The sequence below is a fragment of the Falco biarmicus genome, chromosome 2 (assembly GCF_023638135.1).
Source record: "Falco biarmicus isolate bFalBia1 chromosome 2, bFalBia1.pri, whole genome shotgun sequence".
NCBI lineage: Eukaryota > Metazoa > Chordata > Aves > Falconiformes > Falconidae > Falco > Falco biarmicus.
The window spans coordinates 76,900,356-76,922,419 of NC_079289.1; the positions used below are offsets into that span (position 1 = coordinate 76,900,356).

A 22,064-nucleotide genomic window follows, 5' to 3' on the forward strand; every position below is an offset into this window, starting at 1 on the left:
CTGACCAGGCTAAATGTTAAAACTTCTCAAATACATCAATGACTTCCCTTTTAGGGGGTTCTTTTTTCTAGTTGGGGAGCGCGAGAGCATTGGGCCTTTTTAGTTTTTGCTTTGTTTTGTTGTTCTTGTGGGGTTTTTCTGACTGAAAGCACGCCTAGGGCAGGGCAGGCGCAGCCGCAAGGGCAGCGGGGCAGGAGGGTTCGCGGGTGTGTGTCCCCCTCCGTTTGCCTTCCCGGCCCCCCGCCACTGTGGCCGTTGCCAGCAGGGGGCGCTGCCGCACCGTGGGGGGCCCCTCGGCCGGCGGGGGCGGGGATCCGCGCGCAGGCGCGGGGCGCGCGGGGCGGGCTGGGGCGGGAAACGCGGTCCCGCGCTGGAGCGGGGCCAGGCCGCGCGGCGCCGCAGGTAGGGGCTGGGGGCGCGGCCGCCGCGCGCGGGGCCCCCCGGCCGTTCGTGGCGGTTGGGGCCGCGGCGCCCCGCGGTGCGGGGGGGGGGAGGCGCCGCAGCGGGAGCCGGGCTCTGCGTGGGCGGGCAGGCGCGTACGAGGTGGCGGGGACTGCGGTCAGTGGTGCTCGCCGGGCTGCGGCCGCGTCCCGTGCGGCTGATCCCCTCAGGGCGTCGGGTGCCCCCCCCCGGGGGCAGCTTCCGGGGCTTTGGGGAGCGGCCCCGGGGAGCGGCTGCGCGGCCGTGGCCAGGGGCGCCTCTGCCGTCCCCAGGCCCCCGCGTGGCCTTAGGGCCTTTCCGTTGTTTTGGCGTCTCCGTTGTCCGCAGCGGGTGCGGGAGCCGTTGCGATCCCGAGGGCGGAGGGCGGGGGCTCAGCCCTGCCGGGAGCGGCGGGGGGCGGCGGTGCCTGCCCCGGGACTGCCGGTGCCTCGAAACCTGCCTTGTGCTCCCGGCACAGCGTTTGATTGCACCGAGAGACGCGGCTTTATCGCCCTCCCCGCGCACAGCCCCAGCAGCAACATCAGCCGTAAAAAGTGAAAGCGTACGGGAACGGGCTTCCTCAAGCCGCCCTGTTAGTTTCCGCAATAAAATTGTTATGAGATCTGTCTGTGGTGCTTGCAAAATCCGCGTTAACTTTGATTGCTTTAGTCGTAAGAAATAAGAATTTATCTGTTATTTGCTCCGTTTTCTGTAGCAAACATGAAGGTGATCACATGTGAAATAGCGTGGCATAATAAGGAGCCTGTTTACAGCTTAGACTTCCAACATGGAGCTGATGGGAAGATCAATCGGTTGGCCTCAGCAGGTGTGGACACAGCCGTTCGTGTAAGTTTCAAACCTGTTTGCTTTGGTTTCATAACGCGTTCAGAGTAAGAAGTGGCTCCTTATCCAAGGTATTGGATGATCAGCTGGTGCATGGCACCAGTGGTGGATGGTTTAGGGAAAGAGTGCAAGGTTGTACAGCTGCGTACAGAACGGCTGCTTGCATTGCAACCTTGAGTTCTGCTGCTGAGTGTTGAACTGTTATTTTTAGAAAACTACCTGCATTGACTGTTGGGTGACATTCATGAGTAGTGCAGAGCTAGGGCACAGTCTGGTGAGTCAGTGGAAAACAACTGGGTTTAATTCCTTTACGTTCATCAATGTTGAATTTTATCTCCCATTCTGTAAGTAGTCACTCAGCAGTATAAGGTTTTTCTACAGCCCTTTTCACTTAACTTCAGACACATCTTGCCTAGCAAATGTTGTGTTGATGCTAGCAAACTTAGTTAACCAGTTGTTCATCCTTTTCAGAATCATTTATGAGAGTTGAATAGCACAAACTCCAAAATCTGTGGTTGTAGGAGTCACCTTTGCAAAATCAGGCAGTTGTTTACTGTCTTCTAAATTCTTAATGCACGTGAGGACTGTCCCCATCGTTCAGTGATCTCTTGGTTTCTCTGAAAGCCTTAGCCCTAGGTGGAAAGCTTTGGGAAATGAGTGCACTGGGTGAACCATGTTCTTTTTTATCTGAGTTAGTCAACTCCTTAAATGAAGTTGATGGCCAAGTGAGGCACAATTTCCTTTGCAGAGAAATAAATTTTATTTATTTATTTACCAGCTTCTCTGTGTGGAAGGTCATAGTGGTCAGAGTTTTTCTGAGTCACCATTAGAGTACTTCTGAAAATATACATTTGCCACCCCTGTTTTTTGGAAGTGAGAGTGTGACAGAGTAGGCTACCCATCACTGCTGGGCTTTTCGTTTCACGTTTGAGTTCCTTTAGGTCACTTCACTGTCTGGACCTGGCGATTTCCTGTAAAAAAGCTTTTTTTGCTTGTTTACTAAAATCTCTACTGCTAACGTTTCAATTTGAGACAATTCTTCAAACTCATCCTGCAATTCCAGGTTCCAACCTGGGACCTTCCCTGTGCTCCTTAGTAACAAACTCTAGTGAAAAGAATTCATGTAGGTTCTCTGCTATGTGTGTATGTATCTGTCTATTTAGCTGTCTTTGCTTGGTAATTTTACATTTTAATTGCCTTTTGGGCCTGCTCATGTTTTGTCAGGCTTCCATCATGTATTTGAGGAAGAAATAAAAAATATTGTAATAAGGTTTTACTACCTGTGCAATAGGCTGAGACTAAGAATAAGGTTTTCTTTTGTATTACTACTGCATTTTGTTCTGAATGGGGAAATGCTCTGTTTTCTCAGAGAATTTGAGTTCTAAAGATCAGATTTATGCTTACATTTGGAACGCCTGGCTTGGGTCCAGTTTTGTTCCTCAGGATCCTCAGTGCAGTGTTTTGTAATATATGCCAGTGTTTCTTAAGGTATTTCTTAGCAAATTATTATGAATGGTGACTGCTGGGATATGTACAGGATTAGAATGCCTCTTTCTTTTGGCCATGGTAAATGGGATAAATGTCATTAAAAATCGGGGGTTTATTTCAGCAACCTCAGCCAAAACTTTAGCCTTCCTCCCTGGCAGATTGACCTTTTACCTGATGGTATATGCGTTTCAGGGATTTTGGCTGTATATATAGATTACTGAATATGTATTTATCATATTTATACATATACATATCTTAGAACCAGAAGAATGTCAGTCATCTTTGACGTAAAAGATGCTGATGCTACATCTTCTTTTGGAGGACTAGTACATAAAGAGTGAAAACTGGCAGAAGTTACAGAGGTCTTAATTCAGGCTGCTTCATTGTTTGGTGATTCCTATTGAGGCCTGGTTGTTGGGATCTTTTGTTTTTTCTGAACTGAGGCTGCATCCAAGAGCAGATTATTTAAAACTCCAAATGGCATTTAGCTCTCTGTTGCCGTAGGCCTGTGATACAGGGACATAACAGTGTTGCTCTCATGGCTGAACCAATGCACAAGTAGAGCCGTAGGAGTGGTATCATTATGCACTGCAAAATTGACAAGTGGGATCAGGAATTCCTTAAGCCAGCATTGCTTGAAAAGCGTCCATATTGTGCAGCTCTCTTAATGCTGTGGTTCTGATCAGGGGGGAACTGGAATTATCATAATTCTTGCTCAGATCATCTGTTTCAAAACAGTAAATCTATTGATCTTTGCAGTATACTGCAGAACTCTGTAATTTGCTCCAGCTTCTAAAGAATGCTAATATGCAGGGGTTTTCTCCTGTAGTAATTGGGGGACTTTTCAGACATAATATGCAGTTGACAGATTTGTTAACAAGATACTGTAATTTCATGCTATTGAATCATTGTATTTAGAAGCTTGTCCAATACCTTTGAAGCTAGACGTTGTCAATGAATGAAGAGAGGGGGGTGGTGTGTGTGTGTTTGGGGTTTTTTAATTTATTTGAAATACCCAGTAATGTATTTCATCAGACTAAAAAAGTACTGCAATATAATTAAAGCTTGTGTTGGGTTGACCTTGCCTGGCCACCAGGTGCCCACCAAACTGTTCTATCACTCTGTCCTCAACAAGACAGAGAAAATACAATGGAAAAGCTCATGGGTTGAGATAAGGACAGAGAGATCACAATACATGTTGTGGGCAAAACAGACTTGACTTAAGGAAATTAAGAACAAGACTAAAAACACCTTCCACCCACCCCTCCCTCCCAGGGTCAGCTTCACTCCTGACTCTTCTACTTCCTCCCACTGAGCAGTGCTGGGAGACGGGGAACGGGGGCTGCAGTCAGTTCGTTAAATGTTTTCTCTGCCGCTACTTCCCCCTCATGCTGTCTCCACCCCATGGTGGAGCAGGGGGTCCCTCCCATGCGAGACAGTCTTTCACAAACTGATATAATGTGGGTCATTCCCATGGGCTGCAGTTCATTGCGAACTGCTCCGACGTGGGTCCTTTCCATGTGGTACAGTTCTTCAGGAACGGACTGCTCCAGCATGGATCCCCCATGGGGGTCACAGTTCCTGCCAGAAAAACTGCTCCTGCATGGGCTCCTTTTCACAGGCCACAACTTCTTCCAGGAGCCTGTTCCAACACAAGCTGTCCACAGGCTGCAGTGTGGATATCTGCTCCCCCGTGGACCTCCATGGGCTGCAGGGGGGACAAGCTGTGTCACCGTGATCTTGTGTAGGGACTGCAGGGGAATCTGCTCTGGCACCTGGAGCACCTTCTCTTGTTCTTCAACTGACCTTGGTGTCTGCTGGGCTGTTCCTCTCACATTTTTCTTACTCTGCCTCACAGATGCTGTGCAGTGTCTTTTAGCCTTCTTAAATTTGTTATCACAGAGGCACCACCAGTGTCACTGATGGGCTTAGCTTTGGGCAGCGACATGTCTCTCTTGGAGCCAGCTGGAACTGGCTCTGTCCAACACAACATGGCCACAGTTTCTGGTGTCTTCTCACAGAAGCCACCCTTGAAGCCTCCTTCAGTTACCAAAACCTTGCCACATAAACACATTACACAGCTGTAGCTCACAGAGGGAAAATTTGTGGTGAAACTGCAGCTTTATCTCTGAAGGTTTCAGATACAAAGTTCAAAAAGACTGCCCAAGGCGTAAATTGTGGATTACTGAAGTGGTGCATATGTATTACATCTTGTTCCTGAAAATTGTCTGGAATGCTTTTGTAACTAGATATGGAAAGTGGAAAAAGGGCCAGATGGAAAAGCAATTGTGGAATTCTTGTCCAACCTCGCCCGCCATACCAAAGCCATAAATGTTGTGCGCTTCTCTCCAAGTGGTGAGATCCTAGCATCTGGAGGAGATGGTGAGAACGGCTTTTCATGTGTCTTATGCAAGATAATTTTTTAACTAAACATAATGCATTAACAAAGTGAGTGGGAAAGAAAGAAGCTTCATATGATTTCTTCTACAGATGCTGTTATTTTATTGTGGAAGCTGAATGATAGCAAAGAATTGGAGCCATTAGTTTTTCAGGATGAAGATGAAGCTCAGCTCAACAAGGAGAACTGGGCAGTCATTAAAACTTTAAGGTAACTTAATATTTTATTAGTTCGTTCTCTGTTCATTGTTTTTGATTCCCCAGTGGCTTTTATCATCTGCTACAGTCTTCTGTTCAGTATGTAGAACTTTAATGCTCTCTAAAATTTGCTTGCTCTATTATTCATCCTTTTATATTGTATTTAATGGTTTTTTGATACAATGCCAACCTACATCTGTTAAGGCAGAAGATCTGGCATTTATGTGACATAACTGATGCGAGCTGAAATTGGTTCCTTAGTTTTGCAGCTACTTAAAGCTTAGCAGAGAGGTATATGAAGTAAATGTGAAGTTTTATCTACTAGCTTTATAGTGGAAATTTTGATCATTATTATTAATGCAAAAAGCATCAGTAGATAAAATGATTCGTGCAGTTTTGCCCAATGATAGCTGTGAGGCTCAACCAGTCTCTTTCAACTAGTTCATTTTAATAGTTGAAACAAAAGCTGCATAATAAGGTATATTTTCAAGTGTACAATGATTTATAAAATATACACGCTGTGCTTCCTAAGACTAAGTATTAGCTGATAGTGGCTAAGGCATCAAACCACTGCTAGCAGTTGAACTACAGCAATGTTCTGTTCTCACCATCAGCTGAAGGCTGAAAAAAATTACTGGTTCTGGACTCGGAAATGCATGTTGAATGAGCAGTGCATATAACTACCTTGCTTTCAGTGTAGTATCTGTTAACAATTTTGGTCTCTATCTGTCTGTACTGATAATGCCATTAAGAATTGACACTTGTTTACAAAAAGTAACTCTGCTATCCGTAACTGCTACATTCCTTGCAGCTGCTGAGGTTTATATGAGAACAGTTTCAAAAGTGCTAGTGGGATCGCTTACAGCACCACATGATCGTTGAGGAGCATTGGAGTTAATCTCTTAAATCAAACAAACCGAATCCCCCTTCTCTAAACGTGGCATTGCAAATAGAATCCTAGAACCATAGAATGGTTTTTGTTGGAAGGGACCTTGAAGATCATCTAGTTCCAACGCCCCTGCCATGGGCAGGGACACCTGCCACCAGACCAGGTTGCTCAAAGCCCCATCCAGCCTGGCCTTGAACACTTCCAGGGATGGGGCATCCACAACTTCTCCAGGTAACCTGTTCCAGTGTCTCACCACCCTCACAATAAATAATTTCTTTCTAATATCTAACGTAATACCCCTTGTTCTGTAGCTACAATCCCTACTAAGAAGTTTGTCCCCATCTTTCTTGTAAGCCTCCTTGAAGTATTGAAAGGTCACTATAAGGTGTCCCCAGAGCCTCCTCTTCTCCAGGCTGAGCAACCCCCAAGTCTCAGCCTGTCTTCGTAGGAAAGGTACTCTGATCGCGTTCATGGCCCTCCTCTGGACTGGCTCCAACAGGTCCATGTCCTTTTTATGTTGGGGGTCCCAGAGCTGAATGCAGTACTGCAGGTGGGGGTCTCACAAGAGCGGAGTAGAGGGGTAGAATTCCCTGCGTTGACCTGCTGGCCACGCTTCTTTTGATGCAGCCCAGGACATGGTTGGCTTTCTGGGCAGTGCACAGTGCTGGGCCATGTTGAGCCCCAGGTCCTTGTCAGGGCTGCTTTCAAACCATTCTCCGCCCTGCCTGTATTGATATTGGGAGTAATAAAAATATTTGTTATTGAAGTTACTACACAGTATAAGTCTTCAAACAATAAGCAATAAAAATTGTTTTCAATTGGAGCCCTTCTAAGTGTTTCTGAATATCTTGCAATACTTGTTCAGCTATATCTAAATCAACCTTAATTTTCTGTTTGTTTATTGCTTTTCTGAAACCCATAAGTATGCAGGAAAGTTTTCTTGAATTGCAGCACTTCCTAATTACTTTGGTGTAGTATTTTATTTTCTGTTTGTACAAATCTTAGAAATGTTCATTTCCAGTTCTCTAGCTACAAATTCATAAATTACTTCAAATAGGTGATTTTCATTGTCTCTGGAAAAGACCTGTTGAAAAGTCAGGCTTATTTTGAATAGAAGTAGGATGTGCTTTTTTGAAATATTCTATCACCTTCTGAATATGGAAAGTTTTTTCAAAAGCTGAAAGTCATGCTGTTCGTTTTACTTCAGTGATACTTTATTTGCTACTTTTTTTAACCTACAAATTATAAAATTCCTGTTTACATGTAGCTGTTAATTTTTAAATTAATGATTTCTTTTCTGGTTTCTAGAGGCCACTTAGAAGATGTATATGATATTTGTTGGACCTCAGATGGAAATTACATGGCGTCTGCTTCTGTAGATAACACAGCTATAATGTGGGATGTCAATAAAGGTAAATGCTACGTTTATCCTTTGCGTCTGCAGTCCTGTTGGATGCACCTCATGGTATTTACCATAAGACTTGAAAGCATCTTTCTTTGTGATTGCTAGATTTCTGGGATTGTAAGGCAGATAGCCCAGCATATAGTGTATACCCTCAGGCCAGAAAAATCTACACATAAGTAACCTCTTCTCTTTGGAGTATTCAGGAAATAAACTTTAATTTTTTTTCTCCCCAAACTCCTAAACAAGCAGCTTGTATACTACTTACACCCCCACACACACCAACAAACAAACAAAACTCGATTATTATTTTTTTAGTAACTGCCTATCTAGGTAAAAAAATAGGAAGCAAGCAGAGGATGCAGACTCCGTTTTGCAAGATGTAACTTTTTTTCTAGGCTCCATTAGGCAAACCACTTCTTTCTCATCCTAGTGCAGTGGAATTGTTTGTATTTGCCAAGAAAATCCCATCTAAAGAAGTTCTGGTAGTAACAGCTAGGTTAGATTGCTTTACAATGGCTTGATGTTTTCTTATTAACAATGTAATCGTTACTTTCACTTTTAATTTATTGTGGAAATACTTAATTTTCTCTAAAGTTAACTTTTCATCTTTTTATCTTTTACTATCAATAGTAAAAATACATAGGGCTGGCCCAGTGCAAAGAGAGCATCACTGGCTTAAGTTCTTGAGGTGCAAACTGTTGGCAGCTTACAGGGTATCCTGTAGAAATACCATTATGTGTTTGCTCTGTTCATACACTTTTCTTAGACATCTGTTGTTGGCCAGTGTTCGAAGCAGAATAGTGCACCAGAAAGGCTTCTGTTGTTGTGTAATCCACTACTATTCAAAACAAAGTGTTTTGAGAGTTATCTGTTACTGTACCTCATCACAACGCTTTGTGTCTGTGACACTGAACTATGGAATATCAGTGGGGTCAGAGAGCTCATGCCTTTGAGACATCATGACAGAACAAGCTGTGGAAGAACATGAGTTAGCACTGCTGTAGAATTGTTTCTGAAAGCTACCCACATGTAAGCATCAGTGAACAAGTGTGTAGTCTATTTTTTTCAATGTTGGCTCAGCAGAGTGGATGACTTTATACAACCCCTCAGCTGGAAGCTGTGTTTTAATGCTGGAATTTCTGCCTCGATGTTCAGCTAAATTCAGTTAACTTGAACAGTATGCTAGACTTGCCTGAAAAGTTTTTTTCTAAATCGCAAAGTTTTGAAATAATTCTGTTTTGAAATATACTCATCTTGCACATTGAGTACCTAAGCCAAGCTGCTTATCTGAGTTTGATTGTAGGGAACAAGCCATAAACTGGAATGTCACAGTTTACTGTACTTGTGAAGATTCTAGAAATAAAGCAACTGTTTCTGATATTCTTATGGGGTAGTAAACAGTTTGTATGTTTAGAAGATTATTTCTGTAAATTTTGAAATGTTTTGTCTTGGTTTATTTCTGAAATGAAGAAATGTTCTAAAACACATTTAACTTTAGAATCTAAAAACTGTTTGTAATTTCAGGACAGAAGGTTTCAATATTAAATGAACACAAGAGTTATGTCCAAGGAATAACCTGGGATCCTCTAGGCCAGTACATTGCAACTCTGAGTTGTGATAGGTGAGCTGTTGGTCTAAGTATTTTGTCTCAGTGTTCTTTCTTACTTGAGCATGGATTAAAACCAAGTTTATAGGATAAATGTGATTTTTCTTTTTGTTTTCTTCAGGTTGTTCTGTAAGAACATTGATGTGAAAGTAAAATGATACTTCAGTTAATCTTTCGATTGTGGTAAATGGTTCCTGAAGTCTGAGTGTCCTCTCTAAGCAGCAAATAATTTTTATAGATAAAAGTAAATATTTTACATTAAATATAAACAAAAAAAATTATAGACATTTTTCATCTGGAAGTAAGTTTTCATGGTATTGATCATTAGAGATATCAAATATATCTTAAGAGAGTGCTGCATTCTCTGGTTGTTAATGATAATGAGCTAGCAGGTTCATCCTTGTACTTTTACATAAAGATATAAACAGGTTAAGAAATCGGTTAAAATGTTTTTCCACTGATAGCTTTCTTTTGCCCTTTTGCTCCCTCCATCCCCAACAGTTTTGTAAGTGATGTCATTGGGAAAGCTAAATGCACACTTCATAAACTTGGCTCTTGTCAGAACGTTGAGTGAGCTTAAACTGTTTAGGGCATGTGTGCTGCTCTGAAGGGGTTTGCAGCTGGCTAATAAATGCATGTCATCTGGCACCCACTGCAAAGAAAATGGCTGTAATAGTGGAAAAGTAGTTTTGATTTCAGATTTGCAATAGGCTCAGAAAAACGGTAAGTTAATGGCAACTGTGTCATTATGAGCCTCTGTCTTCTGATAATCAGTTATGTGAGATTTGTGTGCTTTTATTAAAATGAACAGCAGTGAAACACAGGTAGTAGAATAATGCGTAACTTTTTCTTGGAGTGAAGTTGCGAGCGAGGGCATGAACTAATCTGAAGAGGGGAAGTCTCTCACCCCCTCAGGTTCCAGATGCTTTTCTGTAAGGTTAGGGAATAGCATCAGCTCAGTGAGGGTCTAATGGAGCCAGGCCATTTACTAGGACTTGGGCACTCGGTAGCCCACGGTGGGGAGACCTCTTCACTCTTTTGGCAGACCATCTTAGCTGTGTGATGTCCAGAGCCAGTAGTTCCACAACAGTCTCAAGCTGTCTGCCACAGCCTCACCTATTTTTTCTTCCTAGCTTTGTGCGGGATTCCTTGTGGAGCTCTTTCAGCACATTAAATCAGCAGAAAGCTGTCTGGGGTTTGTGTTAGGTTGGTTTTCTGCCAGCATAACAAACCAACATAACTCAGTGAAGGTCAGAGCTAGCAGAAGGGAAGGGGTGGTGGGACAAACAGTTGGGTTTGCTTAGGCTACTTACTGTTTTAGTGAAATGAAGTCAGGGGAATTCCAACATTCTGTACAGAGTCATACTCCAGTTTTTGTTTATTCCAAAGGAAACTGAAGCATAGAGATGTAGCTAGTTGTCTTTGAGGTCAGTTCCCACTCTGCAGGAACATACTGACTACCACAGCACAGGTAGGAATGGTGCGGCTGTTGACTGTCCACTGATGCCCATGTTCCTCCACAAATGTGTATGCTGGTACTTCACAAACCTTACTGAGTCAAGTAATTGACAGTGATTCATCGGTTATTTAGCCATCAAAACGTGTCCCCCCAGTGGTGTCTCATGAACAGAGTTAAAATTAATGTTTGGGAGTCCTGACTGGCAAGTGAGGTCCTGTAGCATCGTGTGAAACTTTGGGTGAAAGGAAGCTGCTCATAGCTAACTGTGCTCTCCACCATGTAGGATCCTGCGAGTATACAACACACAAACCAGGCGCGTAGCCTTCAATGTTACCAAGATGCCATCTGGATCAGGAGCTGAAGGAGAGGTATGTTGTTCTGCTGATGATGGTACTGGAGAACGTGCTGGGTACTATTTTAGATGAGTTGTTGCATTCTATGAAACCATAGGGTCAAATATTTTCCATTCAAGTAATCCATGTATCAGATGTTTTTGCCTCTACCTCACCTTTGCATTTTGTAGATAGACCGCTTCAGAGTTCCTCGAGCATTACAGAAATAAGAAAGTGCATTGACTGCTGCTATTATCTCTTGCAAGTTCAGCTGGTTAAAGTAGTAACACAATGTCTTTGGCTGTAAATGGTAAAAATAGTGTGGAAAAATAGTATGCATAGTGAATTCTTAATAGGATAAACTTCAAACATTGTCAGTAGCTGTAAGCTTATTAATGGATATGACATAGCAATAATATTTTAAAGTTAGCAGGCTGAAATTTTCAAAAAAGAAGTCTGATTTTTAGGAAAAATATGAATTAGGGAAAATTCAGGACATTTTCTCTAACCCGAAGAGGGAAAACAAAGAGCTCTTTTCCCCCAAACAGTTCTAAGTGATAGTAAAATCACACCTCCAAGCTGGCTATAACCTTTTTAATTCCTTCTATTCCTTTTCTTTTTTTTGTGAAAACATTTGTAACAGTTTTATAGAGACTAAAGAACAGGCCTGAGAAAGGGCATTTTGCCATTATAGAAGTTCTCTTTAAAACTCTAATACTAGAGTTAAAATTAAATGCCTAAGGAACAGGCTTTTACGTTAGCTGTTAAATAGTGTCGTTCTCCAGGTTATTACTATTTTTTGATTACTGGTCTAATGTGACTGCTCCTGGAGTGTTTTGATTAGTAGCTGAAGAGGGATCAAGGACTATTTTTCTTAGCTGTGAAGAATTTATAGCACAGCAGAAAGCAAAGATTGAAGGAGCCATGTTTTTTAAAATGTTTTATTTTAAAAGTTCCATCAGGTTGGATTGTACAACTGGATGATTTTTCTCACTTGCATTCCAGCTGACATGTTCGTGGCATTTTACACAATCATAGTTTCAATGTTACAGGCTAGGAGCTATCGGATATTTCATGATGACAGCATGAAGTCATTTTTCCGCAGGCTCAGTTTTACTCCTGATGGCTCCTATTTACTCACTCCAGGTATGTGAGAACATGTACTGTAACCTACATTGTATCTATTATGCTCTAGTTTGCATCTGCATCAAGATTGCTTTCAGACTGCTAGGGGATGCTTATTTATCTTAATTATGCCAGTCCTCATTTTTCCTGTTGAGGAAAATAAGACTCCACAATCATCTTCCATTAGCAGTCCAGAACATCAGCTTTCTCATGTATTTATGGCCTTTTTCTGAACTGAAACATGTAAATTGCAACAATATAGCTCTGTTAAAATAGAAATGAAGAATAATGAGTGGTTTCTTTTGACTGGTCTCTGTTTGTATCTTTCCTTAAAGAACATTCAGCAGTCATAGTAAAAATAACATTGCAAGGAGGGGATCAGTTTGCCCATATAAGCACTGCTTTTATAGATGTCTGGCAACATCAAAAAGAAGCTTTGAGGGGGAAGTATATAAGGGAAACAAAAACAGCACTAAATAAATATTTGGGATGCCTTTTTAAGTTGTGTTCAGGTTGCACAGCTCTTGCCCAAGTGACGAGCCTAATTCCTGAGATGTAGAATGTTTATGGACATAAAGTGTGTACTCAGTACCTTTTTGAGTTGATGAGTAATGTTTTAACCTTTATTTTTGCAGCTGGCTGTGTTGAATCAGGAGAAAATGTGACAAACACCACATATATTTTCTCCAGAAACAATCTTAAAAGGTAGAGTTTAATAAGATAGAAATATATTTTTATTAAAAAAAATAAAAATCAAATGCTGTTTTCTGAAATACTGATTCTTTATAAAAGGCCCGTGGGTCACCTGCCATGTCCTGGAAAGGCAACTCTTGCTGTTCGCTGCTGCCCAGTCTACTTTGAGTTAAGACAAGCATTTAATAAAGGTACTGTAAATCCTTCAGGGAGTATGATTTTATAGCAAATATGTGAAAAGGCCAGTGTTGCTGTTTACTGTTTTATGCCCCTAGCCTTTTAACATTCTGTTAAGATAGTGTTGTACCAATCTTAAAAGCTGTTTCCTGATTCTAAGACCCTGAACTCACCTTAAGTACTTTGTGAGTAGCTTTTGATATAGTGGATAAATGTTCTTATTTGGCCTCTTAGGCTACAGAAACACTGTTTAATATTTTTCTTTAACTTTTAACCATTTTGTGTGAGTAAAAATAAATAACTTGGGTTAGCACTAAAGGAGTGACCTAGTGAAATATTTCCTGTAAGTCTCAACTACCCACATCACAGAAGCACCAGAGAATTGGTGTAGTTTGCAACAGCTGTTGATGTTTATTTAAGGAAGGCAAACCTGAACAGTGCTGGTGTTACTGGCCAGAACAGGAATTCTGAGGTGGGGAAAGGATTGTATGAAGTTGCATAACAACTTACCTGAAACTGAAATCCAGCTTTATTGTGAGCCCAGTGGGTCAAAGAGTGTTTATATTTAAGACCGGTCTTACTCTGGTGATGGGGCAGAGCTTTGCTCCTTTCTTTAGAGGGTCAATTTGTAGTATTCCTTACAGGATTTACGGATTACCTGTTATGTTACGTATCTTCATCATGATCTTTAGATCCGCTGTAATGGCGTGTTGCAAAGTAAGGAGCTAAGTGTCTGCTGTTGGTCTCTGTAGCTCCTCTAATGGGGTGTTTAGTTTCTGTAGCATGCACCCAGAAAAGTGAAAAATCTATGGTAGTTTAGAAATCTATAGATGTGAGTACATTATGTTAATGGCCTGTCTGTTTTTAGTGCATAGCTTCCATAATCATTGTAGAACTGAACGGGAGCTCTGTACGCTAGGAATTTCTGAAAGCCGCTAGCTAGCATTCAGCTTCCAGTGGAAGTTGGAATGATGTGGCCTTACAAAGAATTAATGCTGCAGTGAAAAGACAAGCTAGGTGCTGAACCCAAGATAACACAGTTTTGACTGAGTCATACAGAATATAATGTCATAGTATATATTTGTCATAACCTTGACTTGCAATGTATCACTAAGGTGTGTTTGTTTGGACTTTAATACTAAAGTTCATATAAAAAGGCAGAAAATTTTCAGCTGGAAAATGTATTACAAACTTTACAAAACAAAATAATAGCAATCCAGATGGACAAAGTTTCTGCCAATTTCTCTCTCCTCAGCTAACACAATAGAAGGCAAACTACAGGCAACAGAAATGTTAGTGCTTGACATTAAACTTCACATTTTATAGAAGTGCTGTCTTAGCCATTATCTTGATACTAATTGATAATGTAATCTTTGTTTAGATTCATGACTAAGCTAGTGCAGTTACTACCTTATAGTAGATGCAAGAGAGAATTCTCAATGTGTTCATTTCTTTGCATTCTAGATGAAATCAGTCAGAAAGCATCCCCTGCTCTATTTAATCTGCCCTATCGATTGGTGTTTGCTGTTGCTTCAGAAGATTCTGTGCTTTTTTATGATACTGAGCAGTCCTTCCCCTTTGGTTATGTTTCTAACATACATTATCATACCCTGAGTGACATTTCATGGTAGGTAATTGTTGTATTCTTAAAATTTGTTGAGATGGGGAAATGTCTTTTTTACATGTTGAAGTCCTGCACAACATCTTGTATCTTGCTTTATTTTTGTCTCATGACACACATGTGGTCACTGTCATCACAGTGTCTGAACAGCAAGCCACTTATTTTTTCCCTGTAAGCCAGAGAATGACTGCTCTTTCTCAGTTGGGAAACAAGGTGCAAGCATCCTGGGAACAAGTAAATGGAGTTTTTTCTGAAAGTAAAGCACTATGTGCCCCTGAAAAGTACTCATTGTTCAGGCAGTGTAACTGATAATGAAGTTATATGGAGGTTTTGGAAGTCATCTCTCAGAGTTCAGGTATCTGTATCCTGGCCAAATTCTGTTTTATCTGCACACTTCTGCTCGGTGGTTCTTGATGTATGGGACAAAATAATTTTATCTGACTTGATATGGGGAGTCAGAACTGGAGGTGAAAACTGAACCCAAGTGTTGCAGTCAGGCCCCAGCCCTTTGCTTCTTCTCTCATGCCTTTCTAGCCCATATACCTAAGCTGAGGACCACATGGAAGCTTCTTTTTCAAAAAAATCGTAATTGATGCTCAGACATTGTGAAAACCATTGTGTGTCAGGAGGAGGGGAGTGAAAGAGAATAGAAAATAAAGTGGTTTTAATCAGTGATAGGCAGACACTACTTGGTGAAATGGGCACAAAGAACCCGTTTAAGTGAGCACCATGGTGATTCTGATCACTGCCTCTGCTTAGTACAAGGAGCACAGCCAAAGAGCTTGAACAGCTCTATTGGTCTGAATGAGGAGATTTCAGCAATATTTCAGAAACTGTGGCTAAAGATTTGTGTACCTGCAATTGAACCATACTTCGCGGCAGCTCAAGTGCATGCGGGTGCTGGCAGCAACATATTACAGGTGATCACAGACACCACCAGAGAGATTGAATTGGATGTGAAGGCCAGAATTGAAGATCTTTTGAACTGGATGTCTTTCACTTGACTGCAGTTTCACTTAAATGTATGCATGTACTTGGGGAAGGGAGAAGGAAAAGACAGGTACAGCATGTGTTATATGGGCGGGGGGGGGTCGTGTGTGTGGGGGTTGAAGAAAAGTTCTGACCTCTGACCTTTACTTTTAATGGGAAAAAAAATAATCACAAATAGGTCCAGCGATGGAGCTTTTCTTGCTATTTCTTCCACGGATGGATACTGTTCATTTGTTACCTTTGAGAGGGATGAACTGGGAATACCACTGAAGGAGAAGCCACAAATAAATGTCAGGACTTCTGGTGCATCGGAGAAGAAAGTGAAAAAGAGCCAGTCACACAAAGTCATTTCCTCAGGCCCGAGGCTGACAGAGGGGACTTCTTCCAGCAGGGTCACTGATACCAGCACTCTCACCCTCCAACCTAGAACACCTACAGCTGCCGGTAAGGACTTGCCTTCCACACCTGTTGGCATAAAAAATGTTCCAGTCTCATCCTCAGACGAGAGGAAAATCAGCCAGCCAGCCAGCCAGAGCGCTAAAGTAAACCAGCCCAGGAGGATTACTCTCAACACTTTACAAGCATGGAGCAAGACGCCAAGGTGAGATTTATATTGCTGTTTCCAGTCATAAATACGAAGGCCAAGACAAGCTGTGCTTGTGCTACATTTAAAGGTTGAGGTTTAAACATAAATTCCCAGCCCTGTGTCTTGGTGGTAGCTGTCTTGACATGGAACTTTTTGTTCCAGTTGTACTGCAACTGAAAGGTCAAAATGTCTCCTGAATCTTAAAACAGACAAAATATAAAAGCTGTACGAAATGTGAGGCAGTAGCAAAGTTAATCTGACCATTACACCTTGACCATATGGAAGTAACAGGTATCTGTCTTCTGGTCCCATTTTGTCTACGAAGATGGTACCTGAAGCCTTCAGCTGACAAGAATTATTTAAAGGCCCTTCTGACAAGAAATATTTTAAGAAAAGTGTAAGTCTAGACAGGCCCTCAGTGTTCGGTCATGGGTGTGGGACTTACGCATTGATTGAGGTTATTTCCTAAGGTGAAAATCTAGGTCTTTAGAAACTGACTGTAATTCTTTCTTGGTTATCAGACAGCACGCGATATAAGATAACAAGCTGGTGTGCAACAGTAAGGAGGCAGCTACACAATTAGAGATCTAGACTTTGTCAGCAAAACAAGGCTATTTTAGAATTAAAGGTGACTATTATAACTTCTCATGGGAATGTTTTAATTAGTAGGTGGCTAGGGAAGAAGTGGTGAACAAGAAAGCAGGATAGTGGATTTCATCAACAACCACAAAGAAAAATCTTGGAGATGATGGCTTTCTCTTTTTCTTCACCAGCATTTATCTGTACTGGAACTACCAAGTCAGAGGGTTGTAGGTAGTTGAAAGTGACTTTTGCCAGGATGGTGAGTTGACTGATGGAGCTAATTAATCTTTTTAATTTTGAGACGGAGAAAAAATAATCATATTAACTGATGGTACCATGAGTGTCATCTTGTAGTAGCGTGCACGGTGCTGCTTGTGACTGGGGTTTTTATTGGCTCAATCTTCTGCTGCTTTTGTGCTTCATTTTTAAGTGCCACCAGAAGAGAGTCAGCGGAAGAAAAGAGATTTACGGTAATTGCTAGTGGACCTCAGTGGGCAAAAGAATTCCCTAGAGCATTATGAATCTAAAGTGTTAACATGGGCATGGCTAGGGAATAGTAAGTGTAGCCAGTCTTAACTTTAAAATATTTGACCAAGATACTGTGCTCTGAATGTGAATGTCAGCATTGTGCCACGTATAACATACACAGTAGTACTTTCTAGTGGAAAAGATCACTAGTGGTATTTCAAGTACTTCTGAAAAATGCTGTATTGAACATACAGCAAGAAGAAAAAATGCATGGTAAAATGTCTGAACTGCATTTAAATTTAACTGATTCTATCTAGAGTAAATCTTTAAATAAAGTATTTGTGGAAATGATGGCTTTAAAGCAATTGAACTGTTTCTGCTCTTTTAAAGGAGAGTAAATTTGATTCCACTGAAGCAGGATACACCAACCTCTGTGTATACAGATACAGTTCCTGTACCTCCTTCCTCAGAACAGGAACATGGTAAGCTTTTGTGGCAGTTAATGCCCAGCAAAGTCTTTTGCCAATCAGTTCTTTCCAATACAGACTTCTGTTCTAAGCTATAAGCTTGTAACATGAGCACAATCAAGCACACACCTAAACCTAGCTGCAGATCCTAAAGTTTCTTCATTGTTTTGGTGTGTTTGAAAAGTGCTTTTGACAATATGAAATGTGTTCTCACTGTGGTCACTCTTGGGCAGCTGCTTATGTGACAATATGTCATTACAGTTCTTATAGTAATGGGTGCATTAGCTAACACTGAAACCAAGAAGAGTAAAGTCACTTGGAGGTAATGTTCTCCAGGTCCTACAGATGGGTTTTAAAGACCCTTGTACCTTCAGCACATCATTGTTTTAGAAGCTGGACTCTCTCAAACGGGGGTTAGATTATTTTTTTTTTGGTGAGTGCTGAATTGTTTGTGAATTCAGCAAACCAATTTCCTTTCTTAATCTGGATTTCTTTAGCTTAAATGATTTTCCTATCTGCCTGTTTCAGAAAGGCTATTACCATCTGATGACAGTCTTCAAAATCCCCCAGCATCAAAACGTCCTAGAACTGAGGAAGTGTCTCTTCCTACATCTGAAGATCAGATCAGCTGTGATTCAAGCAAATAAAGGCTGAGCTTTTAGTAGACTCTTCACAGGCTGAAGGCGATGCAGCCATATTTGAGGGTGCATTTCTTTTTGCAAATATTGAATCCTCAATTCCTGATAAAAGTACCATATGCGTATTTGACATAGTGCTGTGGAGAAAGAAACTGGCAGTAGAAGACACAGGTTTCAGGAATGTAGCTTTGCAGAAAAGGAAATAGTTGGGAAGTAACTTCTAAGTACATTTCTACTTCTTGAAGACAGCATTGTTCAAGAAATGCCACAGCTTAAGGAGATCAAGCAAATCTGGGTATTGAAAAAACATACAGTAACCTAAGACTCTCAATCGAAGTCCCTAAGCTGATGTTTATACAGTATTATGTCTTCCAGTAACCTGTCTGGCAAAAGAATAAAATTTCTAACAGTGTAAATGCATTTATAATGATTTGATGTGGTTGAAGACAAAAAAAAAAAAAAAAAAAAAAAGAAAAAAACACCCAAACATTTTTATTCAGGCACCTTGGCTTTAATGTTTAGCAATGTGCAAAATAATTCATCCTTTCCAGTACTTGTGGGTACAAAATAATTCATCCTTTCCAGAACATGTGGAATGGAAGCTGATGTTCACATGCTCTAAATGCAGCAGCATACTCATACGATTGAAACGTAAATCAGAACTTGTAACTGCAAGGAACAAGAAAGCAAAGGAAGAAACCCTCTGATGACCTGTTACAAGCATTAAAGAGCAGAAGAAAGTTTTAAACTGTTTAAGTCCTGTATTTGAAAAAAAAATGCAGACATGAGATTTTCCTGAGGCAGCAGGATTTGAGTGTATACAGTAGAAGATTCCCCTTTTTTATTTTTTCCGAATCTTAACTCTCTTTAGCCAATAAAATACAAATCCAGTGTATGCTAAACTTGGAAAATTTGATTTCTTTTTAGCATTTAATACTTGTACTAAACATTTAGCATATAATAACTGAACCAAGACCTGTAGATTGAAAACAATGAGACCAAAGTATTTGAAAATCACTACAATGGATTTGCTATGGCATGCACACTTAGCTTCCTGAAGTAGAATGCTCAGCCATGGTATTCTGAGCTCATTCACTTATTTTTATTTAACGTCATGGACTTGATTGTAATAAGTAAGATAATTCTTAAAATGTGAGTAGTCATTCTAGCTAATGATAGCATGTTGAAGTTTTAAACAATTTTCTCTCGTGATTTAGGCTATTCTATCATTTGAAGTTCCACAACACACAGGAGGGGAAAGCTGCAGTTTATATTGAAGCTTTTTGACTTTCTGTCTTCCCTGGATTTGTTTTTAAGCTGTGTAATTTACTCAGTATTTGTTTTCTGTCAGGTTCTGAAAAAGTGAACTAGTACTTCAGAAAAGCAGAAATACAAATCTTTCAGAAGTGTTTAGTAAAAATTTCATGGGGAGGAAGTATTAACAAATACCTATGTCAGTGTTTCTGGCAAATGAATGAAGTGTGTTGCCTACAATTTCAACAGAAATTAATAAGCAGAGTTATAGGAAACTATCTTTGCTTTAACCACTGAGGTGAGGATGGAGCTTCGTTAGACTTACCCAAACCTGGGTTTTCTTCTAGTGAAGAATATAAAGACTTTATTACTAAGCAAAGCCACATCTAAAACTGTTTTTTTCCCAGAAAGTTTATAGAGGTACCTAAATTAAAGTTCGTAGAGATACCAGAATTGATAGCTGAAGCAGATACTTGTAACTAACATGCCTTGTTGGACTTGCTATTGTCCAGCCTGAGCTGTAAGAACATTGGTATTTCATCTTTCTGTAGGACAGTAACCCACTTAGTACCGTACTGCAGTGTTTTGTTTTATGCACAGCAAAGTATCCTTTGAATTCAGACTTACACTTCTAAATACTAATTGCAGAGCTATCCTGATAGATATTTTTAAATCTTTTTGTACCAGTGTATTTCAATGTAAACTACACTTTTTGTTGAAGACTAGTAGGTTGGATATACTATTTTAGTCTGACTGGCTGGTCTCTGTGGTCTTCACTCTTCAGATGCAATTCATTGTATTAATCTCATACTGTAACCATTCAGGTGGCATCCGCCTGGTACTTTATAGAGTTGAGCAACTTATTTTTTCTCTGCCTTGCTATCTAATAGGCACTGTAAAGTTAACGTGGCTTTCACTGCTGCCATTTTCACATCATGATCTCCATCAGAGTGCTCTGCCTGGTATTTTGTCTTCCCTAATAGGAATTTTTTTCCCTTTAGATCTTGTTGTCTTTTGCCACTATGATTTCCTACTTCTCTGCTGATTCTGTTACTTACTGCTTTGTCAAAATTATATGGCACTAGGTTTCTAACATTTTTCTATAAATGGATGCCATCATTCCTGTAATAAATTACTATCTTTAACACTGACAGTCAGAACTGGATTCCTGGATTTTGTGATCTCTTTTTCAGTCTCCAGTGGGCCATTCCCCCATAACGTTAACACTTAAAGACACTGAAAACTATTCTCACACTGTTCCTAGAAAGTGGGTTCATGTTTTGTTCTCAGTCATGCGCTAGACTCTGCTCCAAGAAAGAACATGCCCATTGCTATTTCAGTTCTTTCTTGACTGCTTCATAAGGTGATGTATTGCATAGACAATTATTCTTTCAGGGACATTCTTTAGTCTAGGTTTGACTTGAATGTTATTTTAATTGGCCAGCTGAATTGTTCATACTTCAAATGGACCCTGAGTTCATATTCTAACTGTGGATATGGTGTAGGTGTTGTCATCTTAGTTTGTTTTGCTCATGCCTTGTGTGATGATCTTATGCGCTCTGTTACCATGTTTGTACCATATTGATGAGACAGCATTATGGAAGAGTGCCCTATCTGCATCTTTCAACCTCACAGCAGTAAGAAGAGGGAGCTGAACTCATAGAATTGACTCAAGTAAGAGGCAGCAAATTACTGTTAAATGGGGAGCCATGAAACTCCTCACTAGGGGTGTCCAAGACCTGCTCCCATCAGCACCTTTGGTACCAGCATATACCCATATCCTGCAGGCCAGTCCAAAACCTAAACCCAAAAACCCCCAAAAACACAGTTGCACAAAGTGATTTCCACAGGCTTTAAGCTTGCAGAGGGGACTGCTTGAGCAGGGGCGGTTGGACCAGATGACCTCCAGAGGTCCTTCCAACCTTACCCATTCTGTGAATGCTGCAGTTTGCAGTTTGGCATAGTTTGAATGAGCAAGTGATTTAACGCTTAAGATGGAGAAGTTACTTACCAGTCATGGGGGATCCATTGTGAGGTCCTCATGTGCTGTTTCTTCCCATCTTCTTCTGAATCACATGGATTTTGCATAAGTGCATGAAGCGTAATGAGAGGTGGGGAGTAGTTGTATCCACTACAGCTACTGCACAGATGAAGTCTTCTGCATTGTCTGATAGTGTAAATATCTATGTGGACTATGTGTCTTGCAGAGTTCAAGTTCCAGGCAAGTGATCCTTCCCCTTTTTTGGACTGGTTTTCTTGCATGTCTTATATGTACTTCCCTGGCTTGATAGTAGATTTTTTAAAAAGTCATATTTATATCCCATTTCTGCATAATTACTAATATGTGTCTATGTACATGTAATCATTTTTCCATGTCAGAAAAAAGTGCTTTGTTTGTAACCTTAAGCCATGTGTCTTTTTTTGTA

At 40.8% G+C, this 22,064-nt stretch overlaps 1 protein-coding gene across 1 annotated transcript; it reads left to right on the forward strand.

Annotated features, from left to right (window-relative positions):
* Positions 1–354: 354 nt before the first annotated feature.
* On the forward strand, positions 355–20,791 carry CHAF1B (chromatin assembly factor 1 subunit B). The gene is made up of 14 exons (XM_056327791.1): positions 355–402; positions 1,136–1,266; positions 5,001–5,133; positions 5,242–5,359; positions 7,544–7,647; positions 9,165–9,261; positions 10,989–11,073; positions 12,090–12,183; positions 12,798–12,867; positions 12,955–13,046; positions 14,497–14,659; positions 15,822–16,244; positions 17,670–17,761; positions 18,275–20,791. The coding sequence occupies exons 2-14, from the start codon at positions 1,141–1,143 to the stop codon at positions 18,391–18,393; spliced, it is 1,716 nt and encodes a 571-aa protein (XP_056183766.1). The 5' UTR covers positions 355–402; positions 1,136–1,140; the 3' UTR covers positions 18,394–20,791.
* Positions 20,792–22,064: the final 1,273 nt, after the last annotated feature.

What these genes read in the sequence shown, in the direction of transcription:
- CHAF1B (XM_056327791.1), top strand. Translation starts at nt 1,141, where the DNA reads ATGAAGGTGATCACATGTGAAATAGCGTGGCATAATAAGGAGCCTGTT. An exon ending in CCTAGCATCTGGAGGAGATG is followed by an intron (nt 5,134 to 5,241) that starts GTGAGAACGGCT and finishes TTTCTTCTACAG; the next exon opens with ATGCTGTTATTTTATTGTGG. An exon ending in GCAACTCTGAGTTGTGATAG is followed by an intron (nt 9,262 to 10,988) that starts GTGAGCTGTTGG and finishes TCCACCATGTAG; the next exon opens with GATCCTGCGAGTATACAACA.